Source organism: Trachypithecus francoisi, unplaced genomic scaffold (assembly GCF_009764315.1).
Source record: "Trachypithecus francoisi isolate TF-2019V2 unplaced genomic scaffold, Tfra_2.0 Lachesis_group14, whole genome shotgun sequence".
NCBI classification, from domain to species: domain Eukaryota; kingdom Metazoa; phylum Chordata; class Mammalia; order Primates; family Cercopithecidae; genus Trachypithecus; species Trachypithecus francoisi.
In genome coordinates, this window is record NW_022681459.1 from 29,379,601 (window position 1) to 29,402,278 (window position 22,678).

Here is a 22,678-nt window from a genome sequence, read left to right on the forward strand (position 1 = left end):
GAGAAAGGAGGAAGGAGGGAGGGAGGGAGGGAAGGAAGGAAGGAAAAAAGGAAGGAAGGAAGGAAGGAGGGAGGGAAGGAAGGAAATCTGGTGGGAAACAAGTCATTTTTAAACAACTTTTTAAACATCCTAATATCTTGGAACAAGAATGCCCAGTGCCTCAGGTCCTTAGTTACAGGGTTTCGTGCCCTCTGCGGAGCAGGGTGTTGGCACGCTGGCCCCACCAGGGGCAGCACCCATCTTCTGAGCTGCAGAAGTTCCACGTGACACAAAGATCCAAAGTTTGGAACAAGCTCTTCTTTTCTAGAATGTCAGTTCAGACTCAGGTATATTGTTCAAGAAAACAGAATGAAAACAAAGCCCTTGTACAGAGTTTCAACAATCTGTGTGTGCTCCAACACCACGAAATCAGAAACCAACGTCTTTCTTCTCAAAATGAGTGCTTTTGTTCTGACAGGGCGGGGCTGGAGCAGAGGGAGAGAGGGGCAGGAATGTTTCGTATAAATCTTCTCAAGTCCTTGCAAGTTGGCCAGCCCGTGTTTCCCTCCAACCGATAGAAAGCACGTAACCTCGGAAGTGAACAAAAGATTTCTCAGTGCATTTCACCAGTGAATGCATATGTACTGTTCATTCAACTTGGTTTTTTGCTCGGGGCCCTGGAGGAAACAAAATTGGAAGAAAAACATAGTGGAGCTGTTGCCCATGTTTATCTTAAGGAGATGGTGGGCGGTGAGGAAGTATTCTGGGGAAGGCAGCCCTTTGGGAAGGGAGGACAGCCAGGGTGGGAATCGCAGGGAGGGTGAACAACATTGACCTTCAGGCAACAGTGTGGTTGGCTGGGAGAGTGCCCTCCCTCATGCCCGTCCTTTCCTCCTAGGTATGGGTTCGAAGGGGTCATCCTCTCCATCTACGGCTTAGACCGAGAAGATCTGCACTGTGACATCGACGAGACGTGCCACTTCCAGAAGTCGGAGGCCATCCTGCGGGAGCTGGACGTGGAAAACGCCAAGCTGTACCTGGACTTCATCGTACTCGGGATTTTCTTCATCTCCCTGCGCCTCATTGCCTATTTTGTCCTCAGGTACAAAATCCGGGCAGAGAGGTAAAACACCCGAATGCCAGGAAAGAGGAAGATTAGACACTGTGGCCGAGGGCACGTCTAGAATCGAGGAGGCGAGCCTGTGCCCGACCGACGACGCAGAGACTCTTCTGATCCAACCCCTAGAACCGCGTTGGGTTTGTGGGTGTCTCGTGTTCAGCCGCTCCGTCCAGCTGGGCTGGATTCTCTCCATTCCCCTTTCTAGCTTTAACTAGGAAGATGTAGGAAGGTCGGTGGTTTTTTTTTTTACATACAGAATTTTAAATACCACAACTGGGGCAGAATTTAAAACTGTAACACAGCTGGCGACGAGAGGCTTCCTCAGTCCAGTGCTCCTTAGTACCAGGCACCGTGGGTGCTGGATGGGGAACCGCAAGCAGCCTCTCGGCTGATGGCTGCACAGTCAGATGTCTCGGGGCAGAGGGGCCGAGCACGGAGCGATTCCATTTTATGACTGTTGTTTTTCATAGTCTCATCTTTCTAAGGTGTGTCTCTTTTCCAATGAGAACTCATTTTTGCAAGCCAAAAGTTAATCAATTGCATTCATTTTAAGAAACTGTACCTTTTTAGTACTTGCTGAAGAATGATTTGGGGTAAATCACGTACTTTGTTTAGAGAGGCAAGGGGTTTAACCGAATCACCTAGCTGGTCTCATACGCAGACAGCACTTGTGAAGGATTGAATGCAGGTTCCAGGTGGAGGGAAGACGTGGGCACCATCTCTACTGAGCCATGCAGAAATTTTTAAAAGCTATACGAAACATTGTAAGAAGACATTGGCCAACTCTTTCAAAGTCTCTTATTTTCCACGTGCCTCTTATTTTAAGCAAAATATATTGTTTGTTTCTTCCTAACTTTCTGACTACCTTAATTTTGCCTAGGTTGATTTAAACAAACAAACAAACAAACAAACAGCATCCCTTTCCTCCTGTATCACCTCAGCTACCTCCACTGAACCTGGAAGAGCAGGGCTTAGGGAAATTCAGGCACGACCTTTGAGGGTTGTCTCTGCAGGAGCAGCCAGCAGAGAAAGATGGGCTAACTGTGCAACAGGGTAGGAGGTCAACAAGATGGCATCAGAATCCAAGGGCTTAGGGCAAAGTCAGTAGACTTCAGTGTGTGGAGGCATTTGAAACTTGATCAAACAACGCATTTCGAGTGGTGGGGGATTTCATCTCTGGTTTTTGTGACCTCACAGCCACATCACCGCCTCAGTGTTAGGCTTGTGTAAACTTTGCATATTGGAAACCACCTTCTTTCTTACGACTGAATCACATAGGTCAGATCCCACTAGGGCAGGAACAGGTGCCTATCTGGAGGTCAAGTGGCCTTTGAATTCAAACAAGGCTACCTGTGTGCTTGTCAGCTCTCAGAGGCAGTTTAACTACACGCGGAGAAGGTGATTCTGGCCAAAGAAGTCCATCTTTAGGACAATGCCATTGTTTCCTCCTTCTAGAATATCATTCTCCAAGAATCCGGGCTTCTGATGGAAAGGCTGTGTTTTTGTGGGCAAATCAGTGAAACTTTCTGAGCTACATTTTTCCTCATCTGTAAATAGTTACAGTAAATCATGCCCACGGCCATGCCAGCTCAAAGGGGGTCAAAGGGCGTGGGATTCCTTGGTGATGTCGCTGAAGCTCTTATTTCCCACTTTGAAAGAACGAAAAGGGTCTGAATTTTATTTACACATGGATTTAGTTTGCAAATTCTTAGAGATTCCTTTTTTACTGCTAGATCTTTTTTCGTAAACACAATTGAGATAGGTATTAAAGTGTAATTTTAAGTGTGCTTGTTCTATACAAATATGGCATTGCCTTCCAGATTAAGTTTTTAACCAGAGTCAAACTTAGCCTTTATAAAAAGTCCTCATTTAATTTCAAAACAGATCTTCTTGTAAGACATCGCCCATAGGGAAGACCTACGTAGGAATAGCTGGGTGAAATGCACAGTTGGAAAAAGGCAAAAGTCCTTGCTCATGGCTCAGAACTACATCGAGTGAGGTCGGTGTTGAAAACGCCCGTTCCCTCCAGGTGAGCCTTTCCCATTGTGGATTAGTGTTGGGGGTTCATGGCCCTAATACAGGTGTGTCTGCCAGGAACTGCACTGCGTGGACCCACAGCCCTGCCCCAGAAGCAGCTTGGTCTCGTTTGCTGAGACCGCTTGCTGTACCTCATCAATTTCAGGAGGAAACAGGGAGATGCCTCTAGATTTAAAATCTGGTTTCGGAGAGCACCTAAGCCCTCTGATGGAATGACTCCCGTAGGAATTTGATGGAGGTACTTCTACGGGGAAGGGCTTGGGAACCGTGAGGGCTGTTAGGCTGTAAGAAGGGAATGGATATGTGAGATCACGTGGATTTATTTTTTGAAGGGTGAACTGGAGTAGGTGAGGATTCTGCAGTCGATGGTGCAGGATGGCTTTGCTCAGCCCTCCCCTGTAGACTGGAGGAAAGCCTACCGCAAAAGGAGGAGAGGATGCGTCTGTCCTAGGCGCAGCCAGCCTCCCTCTTCCAGGTTCAGCAAGGGCCCCTGGTTGGGCATTTTCCTCGTAACCTTTGGCAGCATTGACTCAAATGCCATTGTTTAGCTTTCCAGATATTTCCCCGCTGCTTTTTGTGTTAAGGTAGTTTGGTAAAATGCCTTATTCCAATGACCTAAGATAACATCAAGCAACTCATTGATTTACTTTTCTAACTAGCTGTGGTTAAGAGGCACCCGGCAACGTGCTGTCTTTCACGTGTTGAACGTTAAACCCAGACCAACTCCCCAAATCTAATTTGTTTCAGTAATTCCTGAATGCAATGACCCAGATACTCCTTTCATCTCTGATTGAGTTTCTTCCATTAGAAGGAAGGATTAAACCTTGGATAAAAGATTCGCAGCTGCCCCAGTGGTTAATAGAGGTGAAAATGGAAGTTTCAGTGAAACTGCTGGGGCCTTTTGCCTTTGTCCCCATCCAAAAAGTTTTGTCATTTTGTGCCTCTCTTTCTTCTCCTCTGGCTGAATATCCACTGGAGATTGAATTCTCCGAAACTCCCTGCTTGGGTGAAGTGGGAAGCTGTCTCCAGGAAGGGGAGTGACTGTGCAAAGTTTTACATAGTCGATGCTAGAATTGGATTACATCACCTGGGGGAGCCGCCTTCAGCACCAGGAAATAGGACATGGAGCTTTGAGGTGAAAACTTATCTTAGAAACTCACAAAAAGTCATTTCCCCAGCCCGACATCAGGGACAGACCATACTCATGGGGGAGAAACCGGGCTTGGTTGTTGGAGTGAGAAGAGAAGGCACGACTCTGGTGCACCGAGCACCTTTCCTTGTGGCTGTTTCCAGGCACTGGGCTGAATGCTCTCAGAATCCCCTGTCCCCTGCCCACTCCTCAAACCCTTACTGACCCACCCCTCTCGCCTGGTCCTGTCCCAGGCCCTGGGAGTGAGAGGGAGGGGACTCCAACGTGGGTTTGCCCTCCAGTGTGGTGGGAGGGACCCACGTGGCCACTTGGCTTAGCCCTGCTCATGGTGCAGACGTGGAACGCGGAGGTGGGGAGAGGCTCCGTGATGTCCCCGGGGCCCCAGAACGAGGAAGGAGCAGAGTTGGGATTCCAGCCCAGTTGGACCGCAAAGTCCCTGTTTTGTTTACTGCCTCCTGTTCATGGCGTATGAATGTATCTGAGATGCTTTGTAAGGCATAAAGTGCAATACTAGTTTAGTGGCTGATTGTTCAGTGATTCCTTCTGTCACCAAACAGATGGCTGAGATGAGAGGGAAACCCAAGCCTAATGCCCTTCAGTGGCCTTGCATCGGAGTGCCCGTGACAGGTACCTCTGCATGGAGAGAGGCTGTCCTCGCCCTTGCCTGGCTCCTCCTATTGCAACAGTCCTGTGGACTGGCTCAGGCTCCAGAGGGGCTGGTGTGTGTGTGTGTGTGTGTCTACATACAAGCACATGTGCACACATGCACACACACATACATGCACGCACGCACGTGCACACATACATGCCGGTGTGCAGACTTGGCTCCAGGCGTGTGTCTGATAGTATTATTCTATGATATTTCCCTCATCTCCATAGAATAGCAGCTTCTGAATCCTCAATCAGGCTTTTTACTTCAAGAAGAGAAGAAAAACCTCTCTCCTTGCAGGTCTGTGGTGCAGATGGGAAAAGTGTAGTCAAAACCCATGAAGGCTTTAGTCAAATGCCAGCTGAATTAGAACGTGACAAACGTTAGACAGAACACCCCGACTGTGCAGGCGGGGGAGGCGCAGAGTGATTAAATATAAAGTTAGATACTTTTAAGGAATAAAGACTCTAATAAAATATTTTATATAAAACGTTTTACCTGTGTTCGGCCTCAGATGCTTTACGTGATTGGCTTGCATTTTCTAAGTCGATGGATTCTTAGGCTGTGTCTGGAATGCATTTGTTGTTCCTCTGGGAAGAGCACTGATTTGTCACTTATGTTCTGGTCCAAGACCTGGCTGTAGATGAGCCCGTTCTCAATGATGTTCATGTTTTATGTTGAATTGTCTTAAAGTTTTGTGTCTCCTGTTCTCCCAGAATCCTCACCCATATCCTCCTGCCTCGTGATATTGGCCATGACCTCGAAATATGGCTGGAGGAGGCTCATGGCAGGGCTAGCAGGAGGGCTCTGGACCACACCTTCCCTTTGGTCCTCTCCACCCTTGCAGGGGCTCCCTCAACCCGGGCTCTGGGGTGGTAGCTCGGGCAGGGCGATATCACTTCTTCTTTACTCTGCTTTGCTGGAAACCCATTCCCCAGGCTCAGCTCTGTAGAGTCGGCTACTGGTGGGGAAAGCAGCCCCTCTCGAGGTTTTGGTCCCAAAGTTGAGGTGAGCAGGGCCTAGAAGTTGCTCGGTGTTATGTGCTGCATTAGCCCATGGCTCCCTGAGCTCTGGCCAGGCAGTGTCCCTCAGAGTGAGGACTTCCTGGGACAGCAGTGGCTTAGAACTGGGCTTTCAGATTCAGTTTCCCTCCCACCTCCGGGATGCAAAGTAGAGAGCTGGGCTGGGTGAGGTCGCAGAATCGACCCACAGTGGCCCTGCACTCCTCTCATGGCGGGCAAGCACAATCGGAGGCTGCCCCAGGCGTGCACATAAGCTCACAATGCACACTTTGCTTCCCCCTCAGTAACCCCTGCCTCTCTGGACTGCCCGGCCGCCCTGGATCCCAGTAACGTTAAAGTCATGATCCTTTCCGAGCCACTGTGCTTGGCCTGTCCCATTGGGGAGATTCCTCCAAGATAATCGCCCCCTGCAAAGACAGGGGCTTCTGATGTCCACGTGTGGGGCTGGCCTTTTTAGGGAACCTCCCTGGGACCAGAAGCAAGGAAGAAATAGGAGACCCTGCATCCCCATGGCACAGTCTAATTTTCACTTACAAGCTCAATTCAGGCTGTCCTTAAAATCCACGTGTCCTGGGCAGGAAGGAAATGGGATGGGCACACACACACATCCTTCTGCTGTGCTGGGCTAAAGTTCCTAATAACTATCCTACATCCTGCCTGTTTCCTTTTTCCATATTTGAGGAAACAGAAGGGTTTAGCCTTAGCCCAGTTTTTTATGTTATCTCTGAACAGGCCAACCTGGAACCACCCCTCACACAGACACGTGTGGCCTGCCCCAGTGTGCCCGAGGCCCACCCTGCTTTGCCTGGGGTTGATGTGAATGACACACATGTGAGTGGAGGCTGGGATTAGGACCCTGAGGCTTCCCTGTTCTCAGAAATAGTCTCCTGGCATCAAAAGGAGAAAACAGGCCATGCCACTGGCTACCACATTCCAGCCTGGCAAGGGTTACTGTTTATAGAGGCACCATTTGGAGGCTTTTCCATGGAGAATGACCATTGTAAAGCTGAAGAGAAAGGAACAGAAGCACAAAGGCACCTTGATTCATCGCAAACAGGCAGGGGCTGCCGGCTGGAGGAGAGCTCTGCATTTTGAGGGCGTGCTGGACTGGACTCGCTGTGGGCTCCTCTACAGCTGTGGGCTAAGCTTGCCCAAGCCACTCCCCTTTTCCAGAAAGCCACTCCCATGGCCACCGGGCTTTCAGGTCCAGGTTGAGGACACAGCCACGGGCACATATGTGTTTGTTTCACTGGGGTTCATGGTTTTGGGGACAGTCTTCTAGCCCCCGAGATCTCGGGAAAGGCATGAGCTCGAGCCACATACCTAAAAAGTAGCAAACTCAAAATTATTACATTCAGCTGTTTTCTGTCAATAAAGCACCACCATCCTCTGTGTGTCTGCACTGAACAAACATACGAGAGAATCTGGATGATCACTTTGGGTGCCTTTGACCTAAACTTTGCACATGACTTTAAACATGGCCCTGGCACTGCACACAGTAAGAAATGCTTTTTATTTTATGGTCCTTAAGGTTCCAAGATCCGATCTCTGGAAACGTGTAAGCCACCTGCTGTTACCTCTGACTCATGTGGTCCATTACCATGAGGGCCGGTGAGTGGGGCAGAGATGCTGAGGCCTGGGTGGCGAGGCCCGTGCAGTGAGGCAGGACCCTCCCTGGTGGCCTGTGGGGGGGGCTAGTCCTCTAGTCCCCCAGACAAATCTCCCTTTAAGGAGGCTTCTGAAGCTCTGAGTGCCGGCACTCAGAATTAAGTTGACTCCTCACTGCTCACTGCACTTGCCTACGAGCCTCTGGAAAACAGTTTGCCCAATGAGAGTGCTGCAGCTGAGGCAGAAGCAGACGTGTCTGTTTCTGGGGAAGTTACCCAAACAATCTCCCCTCTTAGGAGGCCCTAATGTGCCTCCTCCTGTGGGTTGAAATGCATCTGGCCTTGAAAGAGAAGGCTAGGAAGTTAAGAAGTACGTGGGTTTAGGGTTGACAGTCCCATATGCATGGACTCCTGGCGATCCCTGAATGCCACCTAATCTGAGTGGGAACACAGTTTGGTTTGTCTGAAAAATATAATAGTAACCATGGCAACGATTTCATTTTTACACCTTTGCATTTTTACATGTCTGTCAGTGTGCATCTTGGGGTCTCTCTTCCGTGACCTACCAACTTCCCAAGCTTCATAATCAATATCTCACTATTATGTCATTGGCCAACTAAAAACAGTAGCAAAACACCCAAATTGATATTATCATCCAAATTGATAATAAAATAGACCAACACACTCACACACTGGGGGCTTCCCATTTTTATAGTCTTGTCCCCCCACCTGCAGGGTGTGAGTGGGGATCAGTTTTTCAATAGAACATGTATGTTTGGTAAGTTAATAGGTGTAGCTGACCCCTTTGCCTTTGTTTTTATGTATTTATATTTTTCCTTTGTAGACATATTGATGCAATACCTGTTCATAGTTGAATCTGTTACGAATTGTTACCTTTTATTTGATGAAGAACTATTTAAAGATTTTCCTTTGTTATTTCTTCTAAAGCAAAAGTCAATGCAAGTAACTCTAATCAGCGTGCAAACGCCTGCATATATCTGTATATCTGCTATGTAATTATATAATGTTTTTATAATGCTGTGTGGATAACTTTACACTGATTTAGTTACTTGACTGTAGGAAACACTGTTGCTTTGCACGCTGTGAGAGGTTTGCACTGTTACAGACGAAGGCAACATATTTACATAGGTACATGTGTATACATATATATATTCAAAAATAACATCGGCTCTTTGGGGTGTCTGTTTCCTTGGTTGTTTCACACCACTGGAACATTGAACCTGGACAGACCCTAGAATGTGAGGTTCCTGACTCCACCTTACAGGCCAAAGAGCCACGTGTCTATTTCTGTAGACCTATCTCCTGAGATTTGTACATGCGTTTTTTGCAGACTTAAACTTTGTTTTCTGAAATTAGATGCCATTTATGATGATGTAATGTCAGTCAAATAAAGCATCATTATTTTCAGATTTCTGCTTCTCTTTCCTTTTGCTTTCAACAGCCCCAGCTCTCAGACCTGCTGGGGGACTCAGTTCTGGCAGAGCATCTAGCATTTTCCCCCTACCCGCCCTTGCTCTCAATGGAGCAGTTCTCTCTTCAGTGTCATGATGGATTCCAGTGAGGAAGACAAATAAGAGTGATGGTAAGGATGCCTGCAGCTCCAGATTCCATGGAGCACCGCGTAGTGGCACTGTACCCTACCTTTCCATGTGCAATCTCATCAAACCGTCATGTCATCAGAGCTGGAGAGTCACAACTGGCCCCATTGTTCAGGTTAAAAACACCGAGGCTCAGGGAGATTACACAACTTCCCAAAGCCACAGAGCTGGTCGGTGGTGCACACAGAAGTGAGACCCTGGCCATCCTGCTAGGGAGCCAAGGCTCCTGGCCACTCCGTGGCTCTCCCTTCCTCAGGGAGAGGCATTTAGGAATTGAGACTGCACAGGAGAATCCACATGGTGCAGGAAGTGGTGTGGCAGGTCTGACCCTCATGACCAGTGGAAACTTCTCCTCCCAGACACATCGATCCCAGATGATGTACCAGCATCTCCAGGGCTCGGCCTTGAGGTCCATATGCTGTCAAGGCCCCTGTGAGTCAGCGCTGGGGCCTGAGTCCAGGTGTCATCTGGGACCATCACCTGGGACATGGCCCTACTGGGCCCTACTTGTAGGCGAGGAGGAAGATGTACATGTGTGGGTAGGAACGGGACAGTGCGAAAAGTCGCTGCCCGGTGACCCAGCCTGCAGACTCGGCCCTCCCACCTGCACGGTGACCCACTGAAGATAACAGCTGCCTCTGTACTCACAGTCCCCCACACTCCCCTCCTTCCCGCCCTGGTTTCTCCATCCCTAGATGCCATCCCATGCCCCAAACCCATCCACCAAGCCCAATAACCTCGCCCCCACCCACCCCATGAGGTCACTCAAGTTGACAACCAGATAACAGTTTTTGTTTTGTTTTGTTTTTGAGACAGAGTCTTGCTCTGTTGCCCAGGCTGGAGTGCAGTGGTGTTATCTTGGCTTACCACAACCTCCACCTCCTGGGTTCAAGAGATTCTTCTGCCTCGGCATCCTGAGTAGCTGGGACCACAGACGCATGCCATCATTCTCAGCTAACTTTTGTATTTTCAGTAGAGACAGGGTTTCATTATTTTGGCCAGGCTGGTCTCGAACTCCTGACCTCGTGATCTGCCTGCCTCAGCCTCTCAAAGTGCAGGGATTACAGGCACGAGCCACTGCGCCCAATAACAATTTGTTGACCCATCCGCTCCACTGCTGGGAAAGGACTGGGCACCGCCCACACTCCATACAGCTCTCCTTCCCTGGCTCAGAATTACTGCAGGCGCTGCAGACCAGAGGCGCACTGTTCCCCACTCCTGCTTATCGGTTGCGCGGCATCCCCTTGTCAGAGCCCTCCAGCATCCATGCAGCCTCGCAGCACCCCATCATCGGAGCACTCTAGAATCCATGCAGAGGGCATCACCCCACATCCAGAGCGCACCAGACACCGTGAAGCACGCGGCACTCCCTCATCGCAGTGCTCCAGAATCCCTGAAGCGTGCAGCACCCCTTAGTCGGAGTGCTCTAGAACCCGTGCAGCGAGCAGCACCCCACACCGAGAGTGCTCCAGAATCCACGCAGTGCCTGGCCCATCGTTATCCGAGCGCTGCAGAATCTATGCAGCCAGAGTCCTCCAAAGGACTCTGAGATCATTTCTGCCAAAGGCCATGCCTTCGTAAATCTGAAAATTTGGAAAACATCCTTCTATTTATATCTTTACAACCCACCATTCAAGCTGTAGAAGCCTTTTTGGAAACCCAAGCAGAAGAATATCCAAAATGTAAAAATGGTGGGGCCTGAAATCCCACGGAGCACCCCCCACTCTCACCGTGCCCAGGTGGTCCCACTCAGCACCGACATTCTGCCTCCAGTCCTGGGGCCTCTGGGTTTTACAAAAAGAGGTGACTCTTGGGGACGTCAGGTGAGTGGGGTGCCATGAACCCTCCCAAGGCTGCCGCCTCTTGGACAAGGAGTCCACAGTACTGTTGCCAGCCAAATTGACTGCACCCCCGCATAAGGGGCCAATCTTCCCCCACCACCACTGTGGCTGGCATTGCAGTAGGTGCCACTTGTTAACAACTTCATTCTACAGAGAGATGGTGAAGTCAGACGCAGGTAAACCTGTGGCAGGGCACTCTTCCTGAAGAACCAACAGATCCCCTCGTGCCGGCCCCGCTATTTTATTTCCCTTCTCTGCCCTTTCCCCGGTGCAAGCAGCTGTCCGTCTGTGCTTCCTGCTGCTCTGCTCTGCAGACACTAATGAAGCCACAACCAGGGGCCAGATGGTCACAGCGGGGACCACAGCCAGGCAACCTATAAGTTCTGTGACCTTGGGAGCTCTGGGACCTCATTCTCCCTAATGTCCCCATCTGTAAATAGCCAGGTTGCCATAGTTGAGAGTAGGTGTCAGAGGGAAATGGCATCTCACCACACCCCAGGACTGAGACAATTCCTCTGGCTGGTGAGGGCTGGGGCTAGGGTGGGAGGCTCAGAGCAGTGAACGAATGAATGTGGGTGTCAGGGGCTTCCTCCAGGAGGCCTGCCCACCTGCTCCCTGTGGAGGACAGAGGCCAGGGAGACAGGTCGGTGGGATGGGGGAGCAGAGGGAGTCGGCTGCACCCCACAAAACCCAAGAGGGAAAGGCTGCAGTGCTCAGGCCAACAGGGGCAAAGACAGCTGCACAGCGAGAAGCGGTGAATGATTCCTGTGCCTGAGTGTGGTCTTGGAATGGTGGAGAGAACCCTCGAGCCTGGGAGCCACCTGGACGGGAACAAGGCCGCCTGGCATCCACCTGGCAGGACCCATTGAAGATCAGACGTGCCAGCCACACCTAGGTGCTCGGTATGGCCTTGGCAATAAACTCTCAATTCTCAGGGCAAAAAGTCAGGCCTTGTCTAAATGGGCAAATCAACAGAGGTATCAGCACATGTATAGATGTGTGCTTAATCGAGATATTATTCGCATGCCATAGAATTGACTTTTTTAAAGGACACATCTCAGTGGGTTTTAGTATTGTTTTAGTAAAGTGTATGATTTGGTTGTTTTTAGTATCTAATATGCACAGAATTGTGCAGCCAGTACCATATGCCACTCCAGAACGTTTCCATCACCCCAAAAGGAACCCCTTCCCCATGAGCTGCCACTCCCCATCCCTACCCCTACCCAGCAACTATGAAACACCGTCTGTCTCTGTGGGTTTCCCTATTCTGCACGTTTCATATAAATGGAATCACACAACATGTGGCTTTTTGTGATCAGCTTCTTTCGCTTAGCATAAAACACACTTCAGTGTTGTTGAAAACAAAATAATAGAACCTAAGGAAGAAAGGGAGCATGAACTCTAAATGCACTAGAAAACAATGGCCAACCGAGGGGTGCGGCTCTGAGCTCACACAGGAATGAGCTTTCTCAGCCTACACCTTCCTTCCGCAGCCATCGGCAACCCTCCGACACAGCCACTGCAATTGTCCCATTTTGCTGATAGGAACTCTGAAGCCCAGGGGTCTCTAACTCTTTCCAATACATGACGTGCCTCTCGAGCCCTCATGAAGGAGGACTGAGGGGAGAATTTCCAACCTCCACAGCTGTGTCACAGTCCAGGGCCTCAGAGCAAAAACCTAGTGAGCAGGGAGGCTTCTTGGCTGCCTGGAGATGCGTCTACCACTCAGCTGTCCCTCAGAGAGGACCTGCTGCAGGGACCCAGGTCACCCGCAGCCCCGCGTCCAGCATGGCATCCATGCCAGGCCAACTTCCCTGGGGCTGCTCCCAACCAGGACATTCCCACCAGACACAGGGTCCCTTGAGGGGCACTCTGCTTTGGGGACTCCCCATCAGCCTGCTGGAGGCTCTTCCTCCCCAGTCTTTCCCCCACTCAGTTGGGAGGCATCAGACCCACACAAAGGCCTGCAACTTCTCAGCCTGTTCTTCCTCCCTAAGGGGTTCCCCAGTACGTCTGTTCCTTATGAAAGCCTACATGGGTATCTCCGCTTGAAGCCAAAATCCTCACCATTGGAAATTTAGGAATCCTTGGAATACAGTGATAAATACAAGTGAATATCCAATGTATTATGGGACAATGTAGAACTTTCCAGCAGACTCCGGAGGAACGGTGGAAAAGTGCCACAGCCACACCCTTCACCACCACTCAAGAGGAGGGAGAAGGTGTGCGCATGCCACGGAAAACCATCATGGGGTGTAATGGCTGCAGTGTGGTGAGAAGTCCAGTTTTTCTCTCCCTTTCCACCAGCAGCACATGCCAGCAGCAAAGGAGCCCAGTCCTGTTCTGGCTTCTTCTGGCAATCAAAGTGTTCATTCTGGAAGGTTCTGGAAACATGGACCATTTCCAAGTCAGTGATGAAGGTATTTGACATAAAAATGGTTCCTGGGTCCTATAGGTCACAATTCATTATTTGAATTCACCCTGAGCCACTGACAGATGTCTGTTTCAGATGTACCCAGACCAGGAGGTGGGAAGGCCCAGCAGGTGGCATTAAGGCCACTAGGGCTCTGGACAGCTGTGGTCAACTGATGCCCAGTGATGGAAATTAAATATGCATGAGGCCCTATGAAAATATAAGAAACAAAAGGAGAGTAATGTTTGGTACACTCCTGTTCAGTGCATCGTGCTCCCCATGTCCACACCAGAGGACAGGATGAAGGAGACCAGGGCTTGAATTCCCCTGGATTGGCCACCCACGAACACAGGCAGCCCCAGCACTGACATGCTTGAAATGAACGACTCGGCTAACGCTGCAAACCAAACCAATGCAGTCTTTTCTTGATTTACATGACATACACTCCTGGAAAATTCAGGTATGTTCAAGCCATTTGAAACAACAAACAACAACCAAAACAACCGTGTTAAGATGTGACACAGAAGTAGTCTCTGGGCTTCAATCGTCATGAATAGGTTTGCAGCCACCGTGAGTGTCCAATAGGACGCTAGGACGTCCATCGGGTGGAGGCAGTGGTCTGTTCAGGACACCTGGGAACATCACAGGGTCCTGCCATGTCTGGCCTGTGTCCACTCAACACCCCCGTTCATATGATTCATGAACACGCCCACAGATTCCCAAACATCCCCGCGGCAGCAGCCTCCACTGGGAACCCTCGGCTTAGATCACGTGTCCTGGGACCCAGATCCTCCTCACCAACAGGAAGCCCAGGGTAATTCTGGGGCTGGGTATCTTTTTTTTTTTAAATAAAAATAAGAGTGGTTTTATTGATTACACACAATTTCAGCTATATTAATATATACTATAAATTTTAAGAATTAGAAATAAGTGACTTCTATTTTTTAACCAAGAATAATCTAAGTGATGGCAGCATGTTCAATGAAAATTATTTAAGTCCGGCACAGTTTTTCTATATCTGTTTCTCAGGTAATCAGGAACATCATCCAAGCATAATGACCCTCATGACGTAAGTTCCATTAAGTAGAAATGAAGCATCGTATGTTTTCCTTTTTTAGGAAAGACTCCCCCTTTTGTCGTATGGACATATCCCTAATAATCTTACTCTACTGTACAAATAACTTTTCACCCACAAGAGTTGCCTCAAATAACTTTCATTTTGGAAAGTTGTCAAGGCGTGAAACAGAGTAGCAAAATGCCACTCTGGACTTTGCATCTTGGAGTTTCAATTTTGCTTTAGGATTTAGACTCCAGTTTATAATTAAAACCTAATCATTCCCACATTATTACACTTATGTAGGAAAGCCTTGCCGTGTCCACTCTTAACACAAAGATAGAAAATGTCAACTAGTTTGAGCAAGTATTTGGCAGATCACAGACATGAAACAGTGCTGTCGGAAACAAAAACCCTTTAGTGTTTTTAGAGGTGAAGAGATTGATGGGTGTCATTCAAATTTCTCATCTCCTTCTTCCACATCTTTCAAATTGAGTACTTCCAAAGAACCTTTGCCTTTGGTTTCCTTTTTTATTAGCTCATCAATTTCTCGGAAGTAGCCCGGGTCAATCAGACATACGATTTCTAACTGTTGGCCATAATCTTCACTTTCTATGACCTTGATCAGTGGCTTGAGCTTTTCTTTCAGCTTCTTGCCTTCATTCACTGGAAGGATGAAGCGAAGCCTCATGTGAGCACGTTCTATCTTCATTTTCTCTTTTAACTGCTGTATCACTTCCAAAGCCTGCTGTTTTGTACTGTTGTTGGTTTTCACTGAATAGTGGATGTCCTTCATGGCTCTCTCAATAAGGATCACGTGTATGGTCTCTTTGTTTCAGGATTCACACATTTGTCTGCCACAATAGTTGCAATGTCCCTAAACATCCGCTCCAGTTGTGTGCGTCTTTATCTGATACTTGAACTTCTCCTTTAGTCAAAATCTGCTTACAGATTACAGTTTGGTCATCTGTTCCAAACGCACTGATGAGATCTTCCTTCTTGGCAACCTGACCCTTAGAAACATTTACAAACCCTGAATGGGTCTGCAGAACTTCGTCAAGGTCTTTTTCCACGCCGCTCCGCCAGCCGGCGACCTTGTTTTTGCAGCAGGCGATTTCTAAGCGCTTCCCGGCGCGCTTCAACCGCACCACGGCCACATTGATTAGGCGGATCTGGTTGGTGGGGATGAAGATCGACATCGCCGCTGTTCAAAGACCAAGGAGCCGGCGAACCGGAGCAGACCCGCACCGACCAGCCTGAAGGCCACCAGCGGCGCGCGGCCGTGACCCCGGGACTGGGTATCTTTTTTTTTTTTTTTTTTTTTTGAGGCGGAGTCTCGCTCTGTCGCCCAGGCTGGAGTGCAGTGGCCGGATCTCAGCTCACTGCAAGCTCCGCCTCCTGGGTTTACGCCATTCTCCTGCCTCAGCCTCCCGAGTAGCTGGGACTACAGGCGCCCGCCACCTCGCCCGGCTAGTTTTTTGTACTTTTTAGTAGAGACGGGGTTTCACCGTGTTAGCCAGGATGGTCTCGATCTCCTGACCTCGTGATCCGCCCGTCTCGGCCTCCCAAAGTGCTGGGATTACAGGCTTGAGCCACCGCGCCCGGCGGGGCTGGTTATCTTAATTCGTATCAGGAAGTGGCAGGGCACAGCTGATTGGTGGCGAGCCGCAGTGACTGCAGTGGTCAGCAGAGGGCGCTGTTTAGTCACTTTGTGTTTGGCCCAGGGTTCCGTTCTGCCGCCGCGCTGCGGGGTGGATGGGCAGCTTTGGGTCTTGCTCCCTCATTGCTGTCTGTGATCTCTTAGGAGACTGTCACAGCCCCCAGGTGGGTGCTGTCAGGGGCGGTGCGCTCTTTCTCATAGCACAAACCCCACCCGGGGTTCTGAGAGCCCCCATACCCCTCCTGGGGCTCCCGAGGAAGGCAGGGAGCTTCCAAGGTCCCCATAGCAACCGAAGCGGAAGCGAGGAAGAGGCAGAGACAGACAGAGGCAGGACCCTGGAGACGGAGAAGGCCGGGGGTCCCCTCCAGCTCATTCCAGGACCCCAGCCCTCCTCAGTCCCTTTTCTTTCCTCACTGGAGCCTGCCCTGCACAGCTGAGTTATGGGGGTTCTCTGTCCTGCCAGCTGATCTCTCCACCTGATGCTGTTTCATTTGATGGAAGCGACCTTGATCCCCGCCCCCCGACAAGGACAGCAGGAGTCAATGATGAAGCTTCTAGAATGTGCATGAAACATTGTCCTGTCTGAGGAAGGCACAGGCTCGGGCTGGAGACAGGGAGCAGCTCTGTGGGGGGTGAAGGAGGGGTCCCACCTGGCTCAGATTTGGGGGGAGCCCTCCCTCTCAGGGGCATAGCAGGAAGGAGTCTGGGAGGGGGTACCGCAGTGTGGGAGGTGTTGACTGCAGAAGGCAATGCCGGGAACGGAGGGGTGGGGCAAGTCAAGAAATTCTTTGGAAATGCAGGTGGGTGGTGCCCATGAGTGAGGTCCCGGGCAAGGAGGCAGCAGAGCCCTGTCCCCGGGGAGAGGGCACCAGGCAGGGTAGGAGGAAAATGGAGCTGGTCATCCAGCCAGCAGTGAGGTGGCCTGAGGCTGAGGCCAGGGGGCCTGGGGCCAGCCTTTCCATCCCCTGTAGCCCTTAAGGAGTGGGCATGGTCTGTGAGGGAGAGGGATGCAGAGCCCCGCCCAGAAGGATGTCCAGGCCAGAGCAGCTCTCAGTAGCAGAGCCCCGGAGCGGGGAGGCCACACTTGGCGTGTGTTCTGAGGTCTGGGATAGTCCTGGAAGTTTCACTCCAGGGAGGGCAGCTGATGCTTCGGGGCATTGGAAGGGACACCCAGGGCTTCAGATTCAGAGACCAGGATATCCTGACAGTGTCCCCTCTCCGTAGGGACTTTTGGACAAGCTACTTCACGAAAATCTCTTTCCACATCTGTAAGACAAGGGCAGTACTACCTCACTTCTTGGGATGTTGTGAGCTCTAGGGACCAGGCCCCACGTGCAAGCTAAAAAACAAAGGCTGCTGTTTTAAAGGAGCAGTTGTCTCTTTTCGAATGGGAAGAAATAGCTCAGAACAAGAACCCCACCGCTGTGACCGCAGTGCAGTGGAATTGTGGATCTGGCCCCTAAGAGAGCCCCAGCAGTGGGAGCAGCATGGGAGGCCCAGCCAGGCAGCACTCACTGGCCTTTGTGCATCCAAAACCCTCTTGGTGGGAGTGGAGAGCTGCCACGTCCCAGGTCAGTGCGGTGGGGAGAGAACCACACTCAGGTCTAGAGGTGGATAAGGCTTCATGAGGACATGACATGGAATCGTCACTGTCACCAGCTCATTCATTCCTATAGCTGCATCCTTTTTTTAAAAAAAGAGAAAAGGCCACCCAATGTGTCACAGATGTTTAAACTTAATTAGCAAACAAATACAAAACAGTGCCAGTTTAATTTACTGGACAAAGAAACAAGAACCCAGGAACAGTGAGTATCAAACAGCAGCGAGAGCGGGTGTGAAATAAAGGACCACTTTGGAAGATCGTTTTATTGGCTTGCTGTCTTCACCAAGAAAGACATTTGTGATTTTTGAAAACTTCTACTTGAAATGTATTTTTTCTGCTTTCCCGAGGAAGCGGCACTACGTGTTCCTAGGCTTTCCTGTGACGTGGGTGCCAGTCTGGGATTCAAAACATCCTTGCATGCACTGCGGCTCCTTAGGGAGTCTGTTCCTGCCCTTGAGGCCTGGGCAGACCCTCCCTTGACACCCTCCCACCGTCTCCCACGACGCAGCAGAAATAAAACACAACTGCGGAAAGTCTCAGGCACCAAGAACTGTCCTCGTGTGGAGCATGGGACCTTTATTCGTTAAGACATCAGGCTCCAGACATGAACTTTCAGAGAAGCGCTTGCCGGGAGCAAATGGACAGAAAAGCTGGGATGAACAGCGCCTGGCAGCAATCACGGCCAGGCAAGGGTGCTCGGAGCTTCGCATCCCCTGGCCGGGGGCAGCTGGAGGTGCCTCAGAATGAGCATTCTGCAAAAAGAGCAAAGGCCTGTGTGAACAGTCTCTCTCCACCCAGGCTGCCCGGCTTCCCAAGGTCAAGGCAGGCTCCAAGGCCAGTGCCTAGTGCTGCCTCCTACCCTGAGTCACCAGGGAGTGTTGAGTCCCCACCACATGGGGGAATAGCCAAGATTCCCACCTCGGGTTACTAAGCGAGATAGTGGGACCCAGGGGTCAGGCAGATAACAAGTGAGATGGGCCTTGGCAGGGCCGTGGCTGGCACTCAGAGAGGAGAGTGTAGTTCCGGGATGAGGAGCCGAAGGAACAGGACCGGCAGTGGACAGTCGACAGACCCCTCTCTCTCCTGGCCTTCTCTGGACCCCCACCCCCACCCTGGACTTGCTGGGGAGGGTGGAGGGAGGCCCTGGGCAGGGCAGGGCAGGGGTCCATCATTGATCAGGCAGCCAGTGCCAGCAGGACTCAGCCTCCCGCGTTTCACCCTGGGACAAAGGGCAAGAGAGGCCCCTCTGGATGCTGGTTCCAGGAAGGTGCCTCACGCAGGTGCGGCCTTCGTGGGGCCTGAGCTGGCACTTGGACACGGCAGATGGCTTATAGCCGATCGCCCCACCCATGATGTGGGGCAGCTGAGCCTGGTGGAGCCAGGGCCATCTGTTACCTGTACAGCACACAGGCTCTCCGCCCTTGGGGAGGGAACCCCCAGGGTGGTTGCCCTGCACCTGCCCTCCACTATGGCAGAGAGAGGGAGAGGAGATGGCCCTTGTGAGGGGCAGAGTGGGGAAATGGGGTGTGGCACCGAGGCCCGACGCCCAGGGCTGGCACTGCCTGCCATCTGTGGAGGGGACGCCACAAATGACAAGACTCTGGTGGGGGGCCGGTTGGCAAAAACAGCCTGAAAGTCAGCCTGGCTTTCCACATCTATGTGTTTCCGCTTCTCTCAAGAATAGTTATTAAGTTAGTTTCCTCTACATAATGCCATCATTTTGAACACCTTTTTGAAATGATTGCTTTTATGTTTTACACAAAGGGGACAGAAGAGGACAGCCCCTGGCCATGGCTGCCCTGGGCTTGAAGCCTCTACGCTGAGGCCTTGGTGCAGGTGTGTGTGGCTTCCCGGGGACCTCGTGCCTCCATCTCCAGCCCAGAGAGGACAGGGAGGCCCTGAGACCCCCTGCCTTATGCGGCCAGGCCCAGACCGCGATGCTGTCACTCAGGCCTTACCTCCTTGTTCCTGCAGGGGTTTGAAGCACCAAGGCACTCCAGGGACGCTGGAGTCGAAGCAGCAGCCTCGGTTGTTGCACTGCTCGGGGGTGACCTGGGGGTAGCCGCAGTCCACCCTGTCCTTGGCCGGCACGGCACACTGGTTTGCAGCTGTCCCAAACAAAGCCCTGTCAGCTGTCAGAGCCCTTACTGGGCTGCAGTGAGTGTGTCTGCTTCACTTTGCAAGCTTGCATCCTCCCGCTCCCACCTCCTGAGCTCAACCACTGCTGAAACCCTCACTCCTAGGAAGACGGGCTTTCCCTGTGAATATCTGCATCCTCCTGCTGCCCCTCCTGAGTTCAACCACAGCTGAAACCCTCACTCCTAGGAAGACAGGCTTTCCCTGTGAATATCTGCATCCTCTTGCTGCCCCTCCTGAGTTCAACCACAGCTGAAACCCTTGCCTTTATGAAGACGGGCTTGCCCTGTGACTATTTAAAGAGAAGCAGTCTGTTAAATGCTAAACTTGGGGACTCTGGCCATTTGCCTAAGCGTCTCTCTCCTTGGCACGCTCTTACCATCTTCTCAGGAAGTCACATACGGACCTGGGTCCCTTCCAGCTGGTAGGAACCCCTGGGGAATCCAGGGTCCCCTGAACCTGGAAACAAAGTTCCCCTTCCCTGTTTGACCAACAAAACCTTGCCCCTTTGTTTTAAATGAAAAACGTGATGGGAGGCACACACACCGTAGAGATCACTGCAACGCATGCTGCCTGCTTTTCATTTTTTTCTGCATCTCCCTTCCCCGAATTGTTGAGCATGTCCCACCATCCCTGGACATCCTTCAGTCCCCAATATTTTCATTTTTCAGGCAAGCCTCTATGTCTGTGTGTGCCGCAGAAGTTCACCTCGTTTCATTAATGAACTGGGTATTTTCTTAGGAAAATAGAAATCATGTGGTCTCTTAAATTCCCTTCTATTGCTCTCAGTCTGTAATTGCTTATCCTCACGGTGTCCAAATTTCTCTCACACTGGAATATGCTGCAGAGCTTTAGAAATGACTGACGTTGGCTGGGCGTGGTGGCTTATGCCTCTAATTCCAGCACTTTGGGAGGCCAAGGCAGGAGAATCACTTGAGGCCAGGAGTTTAAGACCAGCTTGGCCAACATAGCGAAACTCCGTCTCTACTAAAGATACAAAAAATTAGCTGGGCATGGTGGTGCATGCCTGTAATCCCAGCTGCTCGAAGCCTAGGAACAAGAATTGCTTGAACCTGGGAGGCGGAGGTTGCAGTGAGCTGAGATTGTGCCACTGCACTCCAGCCTGAGTGACAAAGCGTGGCTGTATCGAAAGAAAACAACTGAGGCCTGGCTCTCACCCGCAGATGACCTGATGTAACTGGTGTGCCCCAGGCATTAGGATTTTTTTTTTTTTTTTGAGTCTCGCTCTGTCTCCTGGGCTGGAGTGCAGTGGCCGGATCTCAGCTCACTGCAAGCTCCGCCTCCCAGGTTTACGCCATTCTCCTGCCTCAGCCTCCCGAGTAGCTGGGATTACAGGCGCACACCACCTCGCCCGGCTAGTTTTTTGTATTTTTTAGTAGAGACGGGGTTTCACCGTGTTAGCCAGGATGGTCTCGATCTCCTGACCTCGTGATCCGCCCGTCTCGGCCTCCCAAAGTGCTGGGATTACAGGCTTGAGCCACCGCGCCCGGCCGGCATTAGGATTTTTAAAGCTCTCCAGGTGATGCTAATGGGCTGCAAGTTCAGGAACCCCTGCCTTTGACCCTGCTCAGAAGACACCTGGATAAAAGCCACACCCTCATTCCTTCAAACTTGGGTTAAAGGAGCAGCCACGCCCCCGCCGCAGGGTTGCTATGCGATGGCTAAATGAACCTTGTGCCTGTAGGTATTGACAGTGTTCTGAAGTCAGGGTTTTTTTCCTGCATCTTCTTTGTAAATGTGGAAACGATGCATAAAGACCTATACTGTAATTTAGAAATCTCCGGCAAAGATGGCTATGGGGTCATAGGGGATGGGCTCAGGCTCAAAGCCTCATTTCAACACAGATTGGGCAGAGCTGCCTTAGATAAGTTGTTCACTTTCTCTGAGCCTCGGTTTCCTTGTCTGTGAAATGGTGACAGTCAACACCCACTTCATAGGGCTAGCGCAGGAGAAAGTGTGTCTGTGACAGGTGGCCATTATTACATGAATGCAGAATCCCCCCTTATCCTGGATCCCTTCCCTTCCTGCCCACCCTGCTACTGGGGCAGTCAGAGCGGTACTCACACAGGCCCACGTACTCAGCAGAGCTGGAGGACACCAAGGCCAAGACCAGCCCCAGCATGCAGAGCGCTCTGGCCGCCATGACTACCATAGGCTCCGGGATGCAGCTCAGGACACACTTCATGGTCCAGGAGGCCTCATTTTATGCCCCAGTGTTTGCACAGCCGCTCTGGATTGTTTGCTTGGGGAGGGCTCTCCCTCCTGGCTCTGGCTGCTCCTGTACTCTCCTGCATGCCTTTGTCAAGCTCCCAGACAGTTCTTCTCTCTCAAAGGGGAGAGGTCAGTTCAGCCTCCACTGTTTTGGCAGCAAGCAGTGAGGGCGGATTCCAATTCTGGTTACGGGTCCTCTGGTGGGGAGCAGACGTGTGTTAATCACCCTCCTAGCCTGGCCTGGTGCAGGGTGTGGGAGCCATGTGGGGCTGCAGGACTAGGACGTGGTGTCCATCTCAGCCTCCCAGCCAGGGGCCCTCAGAACACCCCTGGTCCCACGACAAGAGAGCCCCAGGCTGCTCCATCCCAGATCAGCCTTGGAGACAGGCCACAGGCGTGTGTCCAGCTAATTTTTCATAGTTTTTTTAGAGACCAGCTGTCGCCATGTTGGCCAGACTGGTCTCAAACTCCTGGAGTCAAATGATCTGCCTTCCTTGGCCTCCCAAAGTATCAGGATTACAGGCGTGAGCCACTGCACCCGGCCACATTTTTAACA

The 22,678-nt window shown here is 51.1% G+C and overlaps 2 protein-coding genes and 1 pseudogene across 4 annotated transcripts in view; 1 reads left to right on the plus strand and 2 right to left on the minus strand.

Moving 5' to 3' along the window:
- ABCG1 (ATP binding cassette subfamily G member 1) overlaps positions 1-8,994 on the plus strand; it is a 78,963-nt gene extending 69,969 nt beyond the window's left edge. For both annotated transcript variants that reach the window (XM_033232556.1, XM_033232558.1), the window contains exon 15: positions 878-8,994. In XM_033232556.1, the coding sequence (XP_033088447.1) occupies positions 878-1,106 (229 nt within the window). In that variant the 3' untranslated portion in view covers positions 1,107-8,994. The remainder of the gene's footprint in view (positions 1-877) is intronic.
- Positions 8,995-14,281: 5,287 nt separating this feature from the next.
- On the minus strand, positions 14,282-15,794 carry LOC117095822 (annotated as a pseudogene). The gene has a single exon (XR_004442193.1). The product of XR_004442193.1 is annotated as a ribosome maturation protein SBDS-like (transcript).
- A 2,494-nt stretch (positions 15,795-18,288) lies between these two features.
- On the minus strand, positions 18,289-22,205 carry TFF3 (trefoil factor 3). The gene is given in 4 exon segments (XM_033232559.1): positions 18,289-18,506; positions 19,713-19,862; positions 21,976-22,114; positions 22,116-22,205. Coding segments are annotated over 4 exon segments (393 nt in total). The 3' UTR covers positions 18,289-18,492.
- Positions 22,206-22,678: the final 473 nt, after the last annotated feature.